General features: G+C 42.5%; 1 protein-coding gene across 1 annotated transcript in view; it reads left to right on the forward strand.

Annotated features, from left to right (window-relative positions):
• tnfaip8l2b (tumor necrosis factor, alpha-induced protein 8-like 2b) overlaps positions 1-17,509 on the forward strand; it is a 39,818-nt gene extending 22,309 nt beyond the window's left edge. Inside the window, exons 2-3 of the mRNA XM_034174365.1 lie at positions 15,428-15,751; positions 16,748-17,509. Coding sequence (XP_034030256.1) covers positions 15,434-15,751; positions 16,748-16,990 — 561 coding nt within the window. The 5' untranslated portion in view covers positions 15,428-15,433 and the 3' untranslated portion in view covers positions 16,991-17,509. The remainder of the gene's footprint in view (positions 1-15,427; positions 15,752-16,747) is intronic.
• Positions 17,510-18,988: the final 1,479 nt, after the last annotated feature.

Raw genomic sequence — 18,988 nt, forward strand, 5'->3', positions numbered from 1 at the left:
ACAATCCTGAGCGGGGATTTAACCCTTCAAGCCCGAGCACTGGTGGACACGGGGTCAGAAGGGAATCTGCTAGACAGCAGATGGGCAAGGGAGGTAGGGGTCCCTCTGGTGGCGCTTCCTTCGCCATTGCAGGTGCGGGCACTAGATGGCACCCTCCTCCCTTTACTCACACACAAGACACAACCAGTAACTCTGGTGGTGTCTGGAAACCATCGGGAGGAGATTGAGTTTTTTGTAACTCCTTCTACCTCCCGCGTGATTTTGGGCATCCCATGGATGTTGAAGCACAATCCCCGGATTGATTGGCCGTCTGGGGTGGTGGTTCAGTGGAGCGAAACCTGCCATCGGGGGTGTTTAGGATCCTCGGTTCCTCCCGGTTCACAGGCTAAGGAGGAGGTCAAAGTCCCTCCCAATCTGACGGCAGTGCCGGTTGAGTACCACAATCTTGCTGACGTCTTCAGTAAGGATCTGGCACTCACCCTTCCCCCGCACCGTCCGTACGATTGTGCCATTGATTTGGTTCCAGGTGCTGAGTTCCCATCCAGCAGGCTGTACAACCTCTCACGACCTGAGCGCAAATCAATGGAGACCTACATCCGGGACTCATTAGCTGCCGGGCTGATCCGGAACTCCACCTCCCCGATGGGGGCAGGTTTCTTTTTTGTGGGCAAGAAAGATGGCGGACTCCGTCCATGCATTGATTACAGGGGGCTGAATGAGATTACGGTTTGCAACCGATACCCGTTGCCATTGTTAGATTCCGTGTTCACCCCCCTGCATGGAGCCAAAATCTTTACTAAGCTGGATCTTAGAAATGCGTATCACCTGGTTCGGATCCGGAAGGGAGACGAATGGAAGACAGCATTTAACACCCCGTTAGGTCACTTTGAGTACCTGGTCTTGCCGTTCGGCCTCACCAACGCCCCCGCGACGTTCCAAGCCTTGGTTAACGACGTCTTGCGGGACTTCCTGCACCGATTCGTCTTCGTATATCTGGACGATATTCTTATCTTTTCTCCGGATCCTGAGACCCATGTCCAGCATGTACGTCAGGTCCTGCAGCGGTTGTTAGAGAACCGACTGTTTGTGAAGGGCGAGAAGTGCGAGTTTCACCGCACGTCTTTGTCCTTCCTGGGGTTTATAATCTCCTCCAACTCCGTCGCCCCTGATCCGGCCAAGGTTGCGGCGGTGAGAGATTGGCCCCAACCAACAAGCCGTAGGAAGCTGCAACAGTTCCTCGGCTTCGCTAATTTCTATAGGAGGTTCATTAAGGGCTACAGTCAGGTAGTTAGCCCCCTGACAGCCCTGACCTCTCCAAAAGTCCCCTTCACCTGGTCGGATCGGTGCGAAGCCGCGTTCAAGGAGTTGAAACGACGGTTCTCTACTGCGCCAGTTTTGGTGCAGCCCGACCCTAGCCGCCAGTTCATGGTTGAAGTGGACGCCTCTGACTCAGGGATAGGAGCCGTGCTGTCCCAGAGCGGAGAGACCGATAAGGTCCTTCACCCGTGTGCCTATTTTTCCCGCAGGTTGACCCCGGCTGAACGGAACTATGACGTCGGCAATCGAGAACTCCTTGCGGTGAAAGAGGCTCTTGAAGAGTGGAGACATCTGTTGGAGGGAACGTCCGTGCCATTCACGGTTTTCACTGACCACCGGAACCTGGAGTATATCAGGACCGCCAAGCGGCTGAACCCCAGGCAAGCATGCTGGTCACTGTTCTTCGGCCGTTTTGACTTCCGGATCACCTACCGCCCCGGGACCAAGAACCAGAGATCGGATGCCTTGTCCCGGGTGCATGAAGACGAAGTCAAAACTGAGTTGTCGGATCCACTGGAACCTATCATCCCGGAGTCCGCTATCGTGGCCATCCTCACCTGGGACGTGGAGAAGACCGTCCGGGAGGCCCTGGCACAGAGCCCGGACCCCGGAACCGGGCCGAAGAACAAACTTTACGTCCCACCAGAGGCCAGGGCTGCAGTCTTGGACTTCTGTCACGGCTCCAAGTTCTCCTGTCATCCGGGGGTGCGAAGAACTGTGGCAGTTGTCCGGCAGCGCTTCTGGTGGGCATCCCTGGAGGCCGACGTCCGGGATTATATCCAGGCCTGCACCACCTGCGCCAGGGGCAAGGCTGACCACCGCAGGGCACCGGGACTGCTCCAGCCGCTGCCTGTGCCTCATCGCCCCTGGTCCCACAACGGCCTGGATTTTGTCACGGGCCTCCCGCCGTCCCAGGGCAACACCACCATCCTCACGATAGTGGACCGATTCTCCAAGGCGGCCCACTTCGTGGCCCTCCCGAAGCTCCCGACTGCCCAGGAGACAGCAGACCTCCTGGTCCACCACGTCGTCCGGCTGCATGGGATTCCAACAGACATCGTCTCCGATCGCGGTCCCCAGTTCTCCTCGCAAGTCTGGAGGAGCTTCTGCCGGGAACTGGGGGCCACGGTGAGTCTCTCGTCCGGGTATCATCCTCAGACCAACGGGCAGGCAGAACGGGCCAATCAGGAGGTGGAACAGGCCCTGCGCTGCGTGACGGCCGCGCACCCGGCGGCCTGGAGTACCCATTTGGCCTGGATCGAGTATGCCCATAACAGCAGGTGTCTTCTGCCACCGGCCTCTCCCCTTTTGAGGTGTGTCTTGGGTACCAGCCCCCCGTTGTTTCCGGTGGTCGAGGGAGAGGTCGGTGTGCCCTCGGTCCAGGCCCACCTGCGGAAGTGCCGTCGGGTGTGGCGCGCCGCCCGTTCTGCTTTGCTGAAGGCCCGGACGAGGGCAAAAGCCCATGCAGACCGCCGGCGGACCCCGGCCCCTGCATATCGGCCAGGGCAGGAGGTGTGGTTGTCGACAAAAGACATTCCCCTCAAAGTTGACTCCCCAAAACTGCAGGACCGTTACATCGGTCCCTTCAAGATACTCAAGGTCATCAGTCCAGCCGCAGTGCGGCTTCAGCTTCCGGCCTCACTGCGGATCCATCCTGTTTTCCATGTGTCCCGGATAAAACCGCATCACACCTCACCCCTCTGTGCTCCGGGTCCGGCACCGCCTCCTGCCCGGGTCATCGATGGTGGGCCGGCTTGGTCTGTGCGCCGGCTCTTGGATGTCCGTAGGATGGGCCGGGGCTTCCAGTATTTGGTGGACTGGGAGGGGTACGGACCCGAAGAACGCTCCTGGGTGAAGAGAAGCTTCATCCTAGACCCGGCCCTCCTGGCCGATTTCTACCGCCGCCACCCGGACAAGCCTGGTCGGGCGCCTCCTGGGGGGGGGGTCCTGTTGTGTGGGCCGCTGAAGAGGAGGTACTGCTGGCCCACAACCACCAGAGGGCACCATGCCTGGAGTGCGGGCTCCAGGCACAAGAGGGCGCCGCCGCCTCACAGGAGCAGCCGGGGTGACAGCTGTCACTTATTACCTGTGACAGCTGTCACCAATCATCTGATCTTCAATCGTATATCAGCAGGACGACATCTCCACTTCTTTGCCGAGATATCGCTATGCTTAGGAGGTAACGAGCTCAGCCAATCAAGTTGTCTTTTCGACAGAAGAATATTGTTGCTTTGTGTTTTTTGACAGCAGACTTTTCGACGAGAGGTGGAGGTGGATTTCCCACCATACGTGTTGCTGGGTATAAACACACCTACATCTAACTGTTTTTGTTCCTCGCCAGCAGTACCAGATCTGACAAGCGGAGGCAGTGGCCACCTGGGAGTTTGGGACTTGGCGGCTCCAGTATTCCCGGGGTTCGGTGGCGGAGGAAATCGTGTGGTTCCGGTTCTGCTTTGGACAGACGTCTTTTATCTTCGAGAATGCCCACATGACACGTTCTGTAAATTGACTTCATTGCATACTGTTGTGACCTGCCGTGTTTGTTGTGCTCATTCACAACAGTAAAGTGTTGTTATTTGACTTCCTCCATTATCCGTTCATTTGCGCCCCCTGTTGTGGGTCCGTGTTCCTACACTTTCACAACACTGAGCTTTTTGGAAACAAGAAGCCTTTCAACTGTAAAATAAACTACATTTCTGAATGTGTCTTCAGATACAGATACAGAAAGACCTCCGGAAGACTTTCATGGTGAGGTTAATTGTTTTTCAGCTTAGAGTGGAGCAGAGACGTTTCCAGCTGCTGCCGTTCACAGCTCTGTGGCCACAGAATACGCAGACTCTCTGATCTCTGGTGTTTGTGATTTGATATGAAGAAAATGAGAAATATATTTTTTATTACTTTAATTATTGGTTTAAAATTGCAAAAGTATGATGCTATAAGTATAAAGTATATCTCATAAGTTTGAAATACAATCAAATAGGTACATTTTCTGCAACATTTCAGTTCATCTTTCAGAAATTCTGTGCTTGGCGGCATAGGCAATTTTAACCTGAGAGCCGTGTGGAAATTTGCAGTACGGGGCAGGGCCGCCCGGCGCAGCCCACCACGGCTAGAACCCTGTACACAAGCAATATATGAATATATGTGCCAGTACACATAGAGACCCCATTTAACATTCTTAACCCTCTGGGGTCTGAGGACATTTTTTTGGACAGTTCACTCGCCTGGCATAAATGTTTAATTTTTGCTGTTAACAGCTCTCCCTGCATCCCACAATCAGGTTTTATGTCTCTTTTTTTCAGGACAACCTGTGCTTATATATGTTTTTGTTGTGTTTTATAAGTGTAATAAAGGTTTACAATCAAAAATAGGCAAGGAAGAAATAAAGCAAAAATAATTTTCCACACACATTTCTTCAAAACACACAGTAAACTATAATAAACAACTGTTTTGACACTTTATAAAGGTAATTTGAGGTCTTGTGTGAAAAAAAAGGTTCAAACAATAAACACAAATGCACATTTTGAGCAATATATACAAAATGGTCTATACGTTTTGTTATTTTGATATGATAAACAGTGGTTTATGAAGAGAAAGCAACAGAGTTATCCAGTAACATTCACATGCAAACTAGTGGAGCAATCCTGATAGTTACACACTCTTTGTTTGAGCATGTGAGACTGTCATCAGACGCTCGCCATCTGCTCCTCTGCATTCACTTTCGCTGTGCGTAATGGCACACGGCACACTGAGCATGTACTAATAGTATGTACTCATTGGAGCACCCAGGGGGCTATTCAAACAAGCCAACTAGTAACATATCACTCCTGAAAACGATGTTTGGCTTTTCACGTGAGGTAAATCTGCCCTACGATTGGATTTTTGGTAAACCATGTGATGGTTAATTAATTCTGATTGGACACTCTCATTGCACACGTCATCACACAGCTTTTATGAGGAATACAAAGATGGCCGATGGCTGGCTCAAAAGTCCGCGGAGTTAACTTTTCAGCAAAAAAAGAAAGTTTCTATTTCAGATCATTCAAAAGTTATTTATAATTTAGTAAAACTTGGTCTTAGCCGTCGTATACAACGGCGTCAGCCCCAGAGGGTTAATTTGATATGGATGCACATTCCTCAACTGTCCAGCAGGTGCCAATGTTCAACAGGTGGCATCACAGCATGGGATGACTTCCTTTTCATGTAGCCTCTGAATCAAAGGTTTCAAAATGCTTCAAGTTAGCATCACTAATTTGCAGTACTAACGAAATGTTTTGGCACCATTCCCAGCCACACATCCAAAGTGTCCTTGTATTGTGGTTTTAGTTTCCTCTTCTGTTGTATATTTTGCCATATATTTGCCCACATACTGGGCATCATGTTTCGTCTTGTGGATGCTAGCCTAACATGTCAGCTGACGTGAAGGGTGGCATGCACAGACAAGCACACAACATGCAGTGTTTCAGCAAGTTAGGAACAGACTACATGTAAACTGAACCACACCTATTCATAATTTTCCATAGTCCATCCAGCATGCACTAGCCATCCAGCATGTGGCAGGCACCTCAAGGTTAGGATTGATTTGGTACATTAAAGTTCATCACAAACTAATCTGTTCATCCTCGTTATATGGTCTTTAAAATTTGATGAGTTACAAAATGATATCATTTATTGTTTTTGAGTTATTGTCTCCATAAGCTGACTTGGATGGACTAACTCATGCAAATCGTGTCCGTTTCTGCTGTCCATGCGCTATACTGTTAGGGAATATAGCAGGTGGCTTAGTATATTATGTTAGTGTGTATTTTATTTCCAACAAAACACACATTTTAAAACTTGACATGAACATGGAGAGTACAGACCTCCACCAAGGCCAGTAGTCAACATTTCTATGTTTCTAGCCCATTATTTTCTGTACAGTGACTGAATTAAAGCTCCATGTTGATAAGGTAGACCAAAATGGACATATTTAACTTGCTTTTTGCCGGTTAAGTATGTCCATTTTGGGTTCCCTTGCTCCCTTGCCTTGAGAATGCAAGGAAGCATGACCTGTCCCCCAAAGAAGAAAAAAGATGAAGTGTAACAAAATCAGTAACAGCATGATGTGATCTGCAACCTCACCACTAGATGACCCACTAAATCCTACACACTGTATCTTCAAAATTTGCCCACTCATGATGAAAATGTTTTTTTTTTTTTTTCTTCCACTGGAACCAAACTTTTATCACTGACAATTTTATGACAAATATGTTAACATTTTAACATCTTTTGTTATGAAATTTGTTTGAGGAGTAAACTGTGTCAAGGAAGAGCCCATTAATTCTGGAAGCAGATTTGGATGACAAGGCAGATCTAGGAATATTTTTTCCCCTCTTTCTTTAAGAGACAAGAGTTTACAAAAAAATAAATAAACAGCTTTCCTCCCACCATCAAAACTTGCACATTAGGTTCTTTGTCTTTGTAGATTTGGAGGCGTGTCAGGAAGGATGTGGTATAAACTTCATACTACACACAGATCGATACCGGAGCTGATGTGGTGACCCTGAGGTAATGGGTGCAGCCGAAAAGAAATATACAGTAGACATATACAGCTCAAAAGAAATATACAGTAGACATATACAGCTCAAAAGAAATATACAGTACACATATATAGCTCAAACGAAATATACAGTAGACATGTATAGCTCAAAAGAAATATATAGTAGACATATATAGCTCAAAGGAAATATACAGTACACATATATAGCTCAAAAGAAATATATAGTAGACATATATAGCTCAAAACAAATATACAGTACACATATATAGCTCAAAAAAATATACAGTACACATATATAGCTCAAAAAAATATACAGTACACATATATAGCTCAAAAGAAATATACAGTAGACATATATAGCTCAAAAGAAATATATAGTAGACATATATAGCTCAAAAGAAATATACAGTACACATATATAGCTCAAAAGAAATAAACAGTACACATATATAGCTCAAAAGAAATATACAATACACATATATAGCTCAAAAGAAATATACAATACACATCTATAGCTCAAAAGAAATAAACAGTACACATATATAGCTCAAAAGAAATATACAGTAGACATATACAGCTCAAAAGAAATATACAGTAGACATATATAGCTCAAACGAAATATACAGTAGACATGTATAGCTCAAAAGAAATATATAGTAGACATATATAGCTCAAAGGAAATATACAGTACACATATATAGCTCAAAAGAAATATATAGTAGACATATATAGCTCAAAAGAAATATACAGTACACATATATAGCTCAAAAGAAATATATAGTAGACATATATAGCTCAAAAGAAATATACAGTACACATATATAGCTCAAAAGAAATAAACAGTACACATATATAGCTCAAAAGAAATAAACAGTACACATATATAGCTCAAAAGAAATAAACAGTACACATATATAGCTCAAAAGAAATATACAGTACACATATATAGCTCAAAAGAAATAAACAGTACACATATATAGCTCAAAAGAAATATACAGTACACATATATAGCTCAAAAGAAATAAACAGTACAGCTCAAAAGTTTAATGACACCTGCTACAGACTGGATCCAACAATTTCTATAGTTATGTAAATATTGGTTCCTTCATAAAACAGCTCACAAATATAAATATGGACTTTACATGATCAGCATCAAATTTTAATGACATGTATTCCACAATAAAACATTTCAACAAAAATACATAACAGACTAATGCACAATCAACCAATAAATATAGTAACTCCACACCAAACTCTAGTGATTTCTATTCCAGGCATGATCTAAGATCGCCATCCACTTTAATAAAAATCAGTTAATTTGTCTGGGGATAATCCTGCTAACAAACCAGCAAATGCTAAACTTGTCAGACGTAATTAGAAACAAAAATGAAAAAGGTCTTTATCTCAAACTGTTGACAATCAGACACAAACAGTGGATTTGTGTTTTGTCAGGGTGTTGTGTGCGTGCTGATGACCTCCCTCGGGTTTCTCTCTGATGGATGCTAAGTGTGGTTTCAATCTCAGCGGAGAAATTAAAAGTCTCTCCAGAGTACTTTCCACTGTACTTTTCCCTTCTGGCATCATTTCTGTATATCACAAGCAAAAACAAACACTGTACGAATATCAAAGCTCCAAATTTGACTTTCATTCATTCTCTGTACCCACTTATTCCATTTAAGTTTCCAATTCACATAATCTGCATGTCTTTGGTCGTGGGAGGAAGCAGCCATAGGGAACCCACGCCAGCACGGGGAGAACATGCAAACTCCACACACACAAAGGACCAGACAGGAAGTGATCCCACGACCTCCTTGCTGTGAGGCAACAGTGCTAACCACTAAGGCACCGTGCTGCCCCAAATTTGACTTCATATACAATGCTATATTTATTTGATGAAACTCAAATAATATCTGCATGCATTTGTCTCGTTTGTACAGATTTTTGCATGCTTAATAAAATCATCAGTTCTTTCGCGACATTTAAGCACATTTCTGGGATGTAAAGCATTTCAGTGATATGGACAGGTGGCAACATGAAGGTCATAGTAGTAGTGACTGGAAAGATGCCAGTTCAAATCCCCAGATGAGCTGGGAGTTCTCTGTCTTGCTTCCACAACAACAAACTGTTTACCCTTGAACTTGGCTCCTAACCTTAAATTCCTCCACTGGAGCTGATCACTGGCAGTAAAAACATGAATAAATTTGTGTGTGTGTGTGTGTGTGTGTGTGTGTGTGTGTGGTGGGGGGGGGGGGGAGGGGGGGTGCTTTAATGACAACCAGGAGTGATTGTGTCTTTCCTGTGAGGATGCAATCATACAGAGCACCAAATACACCCAGCTTAAATGGTATCTTAGAGCAATCAGTCATGCAGAACTTGTTGTGTGTTGGGGGGTTTGGCTGGATGTTTTTGTGTTGTTTTCTTTTCTTTGCTCTCCAGGTGATATGCAAACTGGTTTTTGTCTGTGGAGAAGGTGCTGGCAGAAGAGTCCTTCACCCTCATCAGCATTATTAGCTGCACCTGTGGAGGATGTTCACGTGCAGGCCTACTGACTCGCAGCACCTGTGGATGATGCTCACGTGTAAACTTAAAGACTTTCAGCTGAAGCAGATAATGAGATGGCGTTCTGCATTTAAGCCATGAGTGGTTCAAGCAGAATTGCCGGGAACTCGACCTTGTGACGTTCGTTTGTGAGACGCTGAGGACCGCGCCAGGGTTTGACACATCGTGCCTGTGAAGGAGGACGGGTGAGGGACATATGCTGTCAGCACACATCAGAGGTGATTATTGTCTGAATGATCGTTAATAGTAATTTGGCATTCTGTTACGCAGTATATTTGAACATTGATGAGAATTGTGCAGTTTGCTTCTCACTGCCGTGGCGTACGGACTGATGATCCTCCACCTGTTGTGAGAAGCTGCTCATTTACATAAAGCTTAAATTCAGACCTGAATGTGTTGCTGATAGTGTGTGCCTCTGAAGGATATTTGCTGTAGCTCTGTTGACTTACCTCACCTTTTTCCATCCTTCACAGAGTCAGTTTGTCGTGTCCACCTGGGGGGTGTTTAGCGGTGAATCTGAGTCCAGAAGCGCCAAGGCTTCGATCCTTTTGGGTGCTGGAGAGCGCACCGTCCTTCACTCCGCCAGACAAACCAAATATTTATGTTGTACACTAATTATTGCACTGGAGGGGAAATAAAACCGTTTTGTTTGTGGAACCGCTTTTTGGTTATTTAGCGCTGGGTTCGGTCAGACGTTGGTCCGCTCCTCAACCTGCGTCTGCACATAACAGAACTCATTTCTTCTCCTTTGCACTACTAAGGTGTATGAAGGTGGTGGGGTGGGGGTTCATGAACAGTGCACCAACAATTCAGAGCATGTCATTTATTCTAATAAAGTGATGGCGTTTGAATAGTAAGTGTAAAATACCACAGACAAAACTAAAAACCTATATATTCTATAATTTTTCCCCCTTCACAGAATATAAATTTGGCTATGTCTTAATTGGGGAAAAGAAAAAAAAATTACAAATGAAACTAATGTCAAGGACAAATTGAAGCATCCTTGTATAACGTGCATCAAGGGACTTGGCTAATGAATAGGTAAACCAAGCTGAGGATGGTCACCAAAAAATCTAAGGTCAAAACACTAATGGAGGACACGGGCAGGGAAAAAACAGAGGAGCTGGCCAAGTGCATGTGGAACTGAGGGGGCGTGGCATGCAAAAAATAAATAAATAAACAAAACACTGTGCACAAGTCAATACTTGACCCACCTTAGAGGTAGCAACAGCAGATTTTATTATACTATTAGCTATATATGTGTGAGCATTAATGTTTATTTCAACAGCAGTATCCAAGGATTGCAAGGATTTACATCTCCCTAACAAACAGTTTAAAGTGGTCCCACTGTGCAAAGACAATGTTTTATCTACCTTTTACATTTAAATATAGCTATTGGATTCAACATCCTCTAAGACAATTGTGCCTGTGCATGTAGCAACTACCCTCCAATAAGCAAAATTTGGGCCCGAAACCGCTTGTTTCAGGTTAATGTGACATATGTCACAGTAGTCCATAGTTAAGTCTCTTGATTTCTGATTGCCTTTCATTGCCCCCATCATTGCTGATTGTGTATTTTTAGCAGCAGTTCTTGATATTATTATTAGTAATAATCATAATAATACATTTGATTTGTTTAGTGCTTTTAACAATGCTCAAAGACGCTTTACAGGTTTAAAAACAAAGCAGAAAAAAAGAATAAAAAAATAAAATAATTCCAATTAAGACACCTGCTGAGTTGTGTTAGAGAGGTTAACGGATATTACTGCTTCCCCCCCCCCCCCCCCCCCCCCCACCAAATTTTACCTAAATATCTCAAACGAATGTATATCAGACAAGTCTGAATATGGGTAACAGTCATGTTAACGAGTATAGCAACAATGGAATTAAGTTTGGCATATTTGCATCTGGTGGTAGCAGAGTGGATCATACTGTTCATCACTGAAAGAGTGAATTACTTTCCAGCTGTTGAAAAGAATAAAACATGCAGAAGCATTGCTGTGTTCTTCATCGTATAGCAATCCAAGAAAGGAACCTGGGATTTAAAGGAGAAGTTTTAGATATGTTTTGTGGGATAATCTTTTTACTTTGGACACAAATACCTTTAATCAGCCCAATCATGATTTAGAACGCAAACAGAAAGAACCCCTCATTGGCAACCAACTTGTAATGTGTTAGTACACAGCACCACCAACCGGTAGTTACACTGCTATGGTAAGTGGCTAACTGTATAATCATTCATTCATTCATCTTCTACTGCTTAGTCCAATTAAGGGTCGTGGGGGGCTGGAGCTTATCCCAGCAGCCATAGTGTGCTAGGCGGGGTACACCCAGGACAGGACGCCAGTCTGTCGCAGGGCCACAAACAGACAAACAAACACAGACACACCCACACACACCTACGGACAATTTAAAGATTCCAATCCACCTAACCCGCATGTGTTTGAATGTGGGAGGAAACCGGATCCCCCATTGGAAACCCATGCAAACACGGGGAGAACATGCAAACTCCACACAGAAAGGCCACAGGAATTGAACCCACGACCTTCTCGCTGTGAGGCAACAGTGCTAACCACTAAGCCACCGTGCTGTATAATCAGTTGATGAAAAAAAATTATTTACATTTAGTGAGACAACTATGTACACGTTCACCTCCGCATGGGAACCATCTATGCTACAGGTATCAAACTAATTCCAGAAAGGGCCAAAAGGGTGCAGGTTTTCTTTATAACCACCAACTCCTTCAGGTGATTTCACTGATCACTTTGAACAGATGGAATGAGCTCATCAATGAAATCACCTGGTGGAGTTGGTGGCTACAAAGAAAACCTGCACCCTCTTGGCCATTTCTGGGATCAGTTTGACACCTATGGTCTATGCAATCAAACAAATGGTGATAAGAAGCAGTTTAATCTGTGTCTCTAATTGTCCAATCCAATAACAATAACATTAGCGTGTGAATTCTCAAATCTCATGTCATCTCTTAGTTGTATAGTGTCAAATCACAATGCAAGTCATATAAAGGCAGTTCACAAAAGCAGAGTCCAAATAAGAGTGGACCCAACTCAGTTGGGTGACCATCCATTCTAGCAAACAACAATGTAAAACTTCAAGAAAATTAGTCTGGAATCTCTTTAATTACACTTCATTTTGAGTGATAAATAGCATCAGATGCAGACAAAATTGCCTCTGCATGCCTCTTGGATAGACATAAAATCAATCAGAGCAACAAAGCATGTTACACAGGCTAAACAACAAGGAGACTTGTGTTAGTAAAGGTGCAGTCAGGAGTAAGGAAAACACATCTTTCTTACAAAGGAAGGCTTTTAGAGCATTTGCTGTTCGACTTTTACAGACTTGATATTGTCCAGGTCATTCAAATAATCACTCCATATAGCAGCTACACAGAAGCTCTTTGACGCTTCTCAATGAGTCATTGCATAAAGTCCGCCCCATATGAGATAAATGGGTGTGATTGGCCTGGCCTGTTGGGAGACCGACCATACCTTTTTGGAAGCGGTTTATTGAGCTACTGCCAGTGATATTCATTCTAAAACTATTATGCGTAGATAAAATTCATTTGTGCCCTGAGTGAAAAGATCACCAAAACATCTAAAAATAGAGACTAACTCGAAAAACGTTGGACTAGTTGAATTTTTGTTTGCGACCAGTTTACTGCAAATGTGGGAAAGAAGTGTTTGAAAATGTCAGTAAAGTAGGTCTCCAGAACTAAACTACACAATCTGCGGAAGGCATTTTGTCACTTAATGTTCTTAGAAAAATCATTCAATGAAATAAACTGTGATAATCTTGTATAAGCATGTGTTTGGAGAATTTTAACACATTTGAATTTGTATTTGTATGACAACAAAACTCAAAGTAGTAAAATTATTTAGAATTTTTTTTTAATGAGATTTCTTTTCCGAGATTATACACTCATAAATTTACAAGTTTACAAATTCTCTGAGACTAAAGTCTAAAATTTAAAAGAAAATTTTTTCATCAAGAAACACAGGGTGATACACGTACACACACCACCGAAGAGCCTCCAGTGGCAAACCCTCACCATAGAAGACATCTCACACCTTTTCCCCCAGGAAAAGGTGATTAGGCAGGAATATTACACTGAAACTGAGGTCATTCATCTGGGTTGTTTTCTCTGTGCATTAGTGGGCATCTTGTGTATAATAAAGTCCAAAACTTCTCTAAACATTCTACACAAACTGTAACACATAATAAAAGTTGCATGTTTTGTGTTGTGAAACAGATGGTCACACTGAAAATCAATCACTGGCAAAAAGTCAAACCATGAATACGTGACTAATTTACGTGTGTAGTACACCAAACAACATCTACATTTTTCCAGGAATTTGAATTAGAGTGAATGTCGGAGATGGAAGGAAGTTGATTCTGTAACCATCCTTTACTAGCTCCAGCTAACAATCGTTTCCAGTTATATATTCTGGTGATTGCCAAAATAAAAAATAAAGTCATTATTCCACTGTTAAAATGGTCAAAAAAAGCAGTTAAAATTTCCATTTGGACAGCACTGCAGTGGTTTATACGGTGCATCCAGAAAGTATTCACAGCGCTTCACTTTTTTCACATTTTTTATGTTACAGCCTTATTCCAAAAGGGATGAAATTCATTTTTTGCTTCAAAATTCTACTCACAACATCCCATAATGACAACATGAAAAAGGTTTTGCTGAACTTTTTGTAAATTTATTAAAAAAAAAACAATGAACAAATCTCATGTACATAAGTATTCACACACTTTGCTCTATACTTTGTTGATACACATTTGGCAGTAATTCCAGCCTCAAGTCTTCTTGAATATAATGCCACAAGCTTGGTGCACCTATCTTTATGTTGTCTTTATCTTTATGTTTATCTCTTTGCTGCATTTATCTTTCCCTCAATCCTGACTAGTCTCCTAGTTTCTGCCATTGAAAAACATCCCCACAGCATGATGCTGCCACTAACATGCTTCACTATAGGGATGGTGCCTGGTTTCCTCCAAACATGACGTCTGGCATTCACGCCAAAGAGTTCAATCTTTGTCTCATCAGACCAGAGAATTTCATTTCTTATGATCTGAGAGTCCTTCAGCTGCCTTTTGACAAACTCCAGACAGGCTGCCATGTGCCTTTTACTAAGGAGTGGCTTCTGTCTGGCCAGTCTACCAAACAGGCCTGATTGGTGGATTGCTGTAGATATGGTTGTCCTTCTGGAAGGTTCTCCACTCTCCACAAAGGAATGTTGGAGCTCTGACAGAGCGACCATCGGGCTCTTGGTCACCTCCCTGACAAAGGACCTTCTCCCTTGATCGCTCAGTTTAGACAGGCGGCCAGCTCTAGGAAGAGTCCTGGTGGATCCGAACGTCTTCCATTTGTGGATGATGGAGGCCACTTTGCTCACTGGAACCTTCAAAGCAGCAGAAATGTTTCTGTACACTTCCCCAGTTCCCCAGATTTGTGACTCGAGACAATCCTGTCTCAGAGGTCTACAGACAATTCCTTTGACGTCATGCTTGGTTTGTGCTCTGACATGCACTGTCAACTGTGGGACCTCATATGTAGACAGGTGTGTGCTTTTCCAAATCATGTCCAATCAACTGAATTTCCCCCAGGTGGACTCCAATTAGGCTGTAGAAACATCTCAAGGATGATCAGTGGAAACAGGATGCACCTGAGCTCAACTTTGAACTACTTGAACTACATGACAAAGGCTGTGAATACTTACGTACATGTGATTCTTAATTATATATATATATAAATATATATATATATATATATATATATATATATATATATATATGTATATAAAAAGGAAAAATCTAAATAAAAACAAAAAACAACCATTTTTCACATTGTCATTATATGGTATTGTGTGTAGAATTTTGGAATAAGGAAGTGCTGTGAATGCACTGTAAGTCCAACTAGGCAGTCAGCCTTAACATAGTTCTCCCTAGTAACAACAATCATTTTTCTTTTTTTCCTCATTCATCCAGGCAACAATGGAAACCTTCAACTCCAAGGACATGGCTGTGAAGGTGCAGAAAAAGATCCTGTCCAGCATGGTCACCAAAAGCTCATTCCAAATGTTCATTGACGACACAAGTAGTGAAATCATGGATGAACTGTACCATGTCTCCAAAGGGTACTCAGGTAATAAAAGTGAGGCCCAGAAAGTGATCAAAGATCTGATCAAGATCGCAGTGAAGATCAGTGTGTTGTTCAGAAACAACCGCTTCAATGTGGAAGAGCTTGTAGTGGCCCAAGATTTCAAGAAAAAGCTGCACCAAGGAGCCATGACAGCTATCAGCTTCTATGAGGTTAGAGCTTCCACAGACAGAAAAACCTTAATAAAATAACATTTAAAAAAAAACCCTACATCTAGTTTTGCATTGTAACACAGGTACAGAAAAATGGACATTTGTTTAAGGACAAAAAAGTTCCATTAATTTAACTCACTGATTACACCTATGCTACACAACACTCAGTGGGCTAGTAGTTGGGTTACCAATAATGTACACATGGGTTTGAATTTGGTCGTAGTACTTCCTGTATACTTGGACAAGACATGCGATCCGCATTGTCTCAGTTCACCCAGGTGCAAAATGGGTACCGACCTTGGCTTGGGAACTAAGATGGACTGATGTCCTGTTCGGGGGGAGTTGAGGACTCTCACCCACTTCATGCTACACATTCCAAGGATAAGCACCTGTATTGACAAGTTCCAGAGGCCATTTATCACTTCCTTTCACTCCTATAGATGTTTTACATATTTTACACACACACACACACACACACACACACATATATATATATATATATATATATATATATATATATATATATATATATACTAAAATCTTCTCCTGTATTAATATTTAGGTTTTAGAAGCTTGCTCATATAATATTATAAAATAACCATATTTCTTGAATTTGTTGTTTATTACCCTTATTATATAAATATCACTTATATACATGAATTATATTTTCTTATTATATGTCTTATTATATATTATTATATGTCTATTTTCTTGAGCCACTTGGGTGGGTAGGAAGAGTTCCCATGGGATAAAAAAGCTTTTCAACCTACCATCCCTGGTTCTCAAGACCAGGCACCTAGCTCTACTTTACTCTATTCTACTCTTCCTTTTTTAGATATTTAGATATACATACCTTAGTATACACTAGTAGAGTTCTACCTTAGAAATGGAATTTTCATGGAACATGAATTTACTTGTATGCAACAAATGATAGATTTAAAAACTTCTAACTTAATGAAAGTAATGCCAAATATTTTTCCTTCTTGTGTGATGTAGGTGGACTTTACCTTCGACAAGACGGTGATGTCTGAAATCTTGGACAGCTGCAGGGATCTGCTGCTGAAGCTGGTCCACAGCCACCTCACCCCCAAATCCCACGGTCGCATCAACCACGTCTTTAACCATTTTTCCGATCCAGAACTGCTGAACAAACTGTACGACCCCAATGGCCCCTTCAGGCCAAACCTCACCAAGATCTGCAAGGGACTCAACAAACTGGTGGAGGACGGGACAATATGAGAGTTAGAAGCAGATTAAAATGTTACACATACACACCTTTTGTGAGTACACACTCAGATGGACTGGCAATGTGAATGTGAACTCACGCAACACTGTTGTCGTTGCTCTTCTTGAAGAACGTTGGATACAGCGAGTTGAGTCACTGTTTTAAATGTTTTGAGGTGGCATTTCATGTAATTATGGAAAATGTCTAACTAGTCGAGGTGCAGACAACTCGGACTTGAATATAAACTGGTTTATTCTATATCACCTTTTGAATTGTCATGCAATGTTGAATATCTGAGATCTTGAAAATATTTTTTATTGAGAACTACTGATGTGATGATACTCTGGAGTAAAGGAGCCTACAGCTGGACACAATGAACAAAAAGAACAAAACTGCAGACAATGTGACTAAGTAATACAGCAGTGCCCCCTAGTGGTCAGGATGATGCAACATCAGCATCTTGATTTTTCTTCTCATTGTCAAAAAAGGTAATGCAGGCAAAAATAAAGCAAATAACTTGTCTGTTTACAAAAGTGTTCAGAAGTATCACAAAAAGCATTTTTAGTGTCCTGAGTTCAAGTGTTTAAATCTTAAATCGATAATTGTTCTTCCTCTTAAACTGATCACAGTCCTCTTATTCATTCATTTTCTATACCTGCTTATTCCAATTGAGGATCAGGAGTGGGGAGGGGGGGCTCGAGCTTATCCCAGTGGTCATTACATGAGAGGCGAGGTACACCTTGTATGCCACCAGTCCATCGATGGGCTACATACACACAGACAAACATGTACACCTGAGGTCAATTTAAAGTTTCTACTTCATCTAATCTGCATTTCTTTGGAAGTAGGAGGAAGCCAAAGCACCTGGAGGGGACCCATGCAACAGAACCAGGCAGTAAACCCACAAGGCAACAGTGTTGTCCACTAAGCCAGTCCTCTTATTACTCTTCCTTATCTCATTTTGATGACGTTTGGTTAGTTTGGGGGTTTCGCATCTTGCACAAGGGCACATTCACACTCAGCGGCATCTGAAATCTACACAATTCAAGTTATTTATTTATATAGCACCAAATCACAACATAAGTTGCCCCAAGGTGCTTCACTTTACCCACCCCCAGGGCAAGCACATTGGCAACAGTGGTAAGGAAAACCTAACTGAACTGCATTCATATAGCGCTTTTCCATCTGCATTAGATGCTCAAAGCACTTTACACATCAGTGCCTCACATTCACCCCGATGTCATGGTGCTGCCATACAAGGCGCTCACTACACACTAAGAACAACTAGGGGATTAAGAACCTTGCCCAAGAGCCCTTAGTGATTTTCCGGTCAGGCTGGGACTTGAACCGAGGATCCTGTGGTCTCAAAACTAACACTTTACACTAGACCATCACCTTCCCTGCCTTTGATCACCAATCGATCCACAAGTTGGGCCATGACTGAGCTCAGGAGTTAATCTGTAGAAAATTTTGATGTAAAAGGTCTGAGTAATGGATGAAAAAGTCATACTTGTCATATGTTTCAGTGGAACACATCTCACCTCCTTGTATAGTCATGACAGAGTGCAGCATTAAATCTGAATACTTCACGAATGAGTACGAGTCAGCCTGGAGTACTGTTAAAGTGTCCACCATAATGCCAACAAAAAGGGCTTTGTCATGGAATGACGCAACATTTGAGAGAAACTTGGCCACAAATGATGACGGCACCAAAATGTTTTTGGGTCTGGTTCAAGCTGTTAATCAATAATAAAGTTACAAACCACATTTTCAAATTACAAAAAAAAAAACAACAAAAAAAGTCTTTGTTACAATAACTGCAGATGATTATTCAGTTATGGGGATTGTAGAAACCTGATTAAATACAACCCAATTTTCTTTAAGTGTAAAAAAAAAATAAAAAAAAAATACATTTTTAAATGGATAATACGGTCACGTTTAATTTGATTAAAATATGTTTATTTATTTAGCAGCTTTTTTCTTTCCACTTTATTCCTCATGCTTCACTTTTT

Source organism: Thalassophryne amazonica, chromosome 7 (genome assembly GCF_902500255.1).
Source record: "Thalassophryne amazonica chromosome 7, fThaAma1.1, whole genome shotgun sequence".
Lineage (NCBI taxonomy): Eukaryota > Metazoa > Chordata > Actinopteri > Batrachoidiformes > Batrachoididae > Thalassophryne > Thalassophryne amazonica.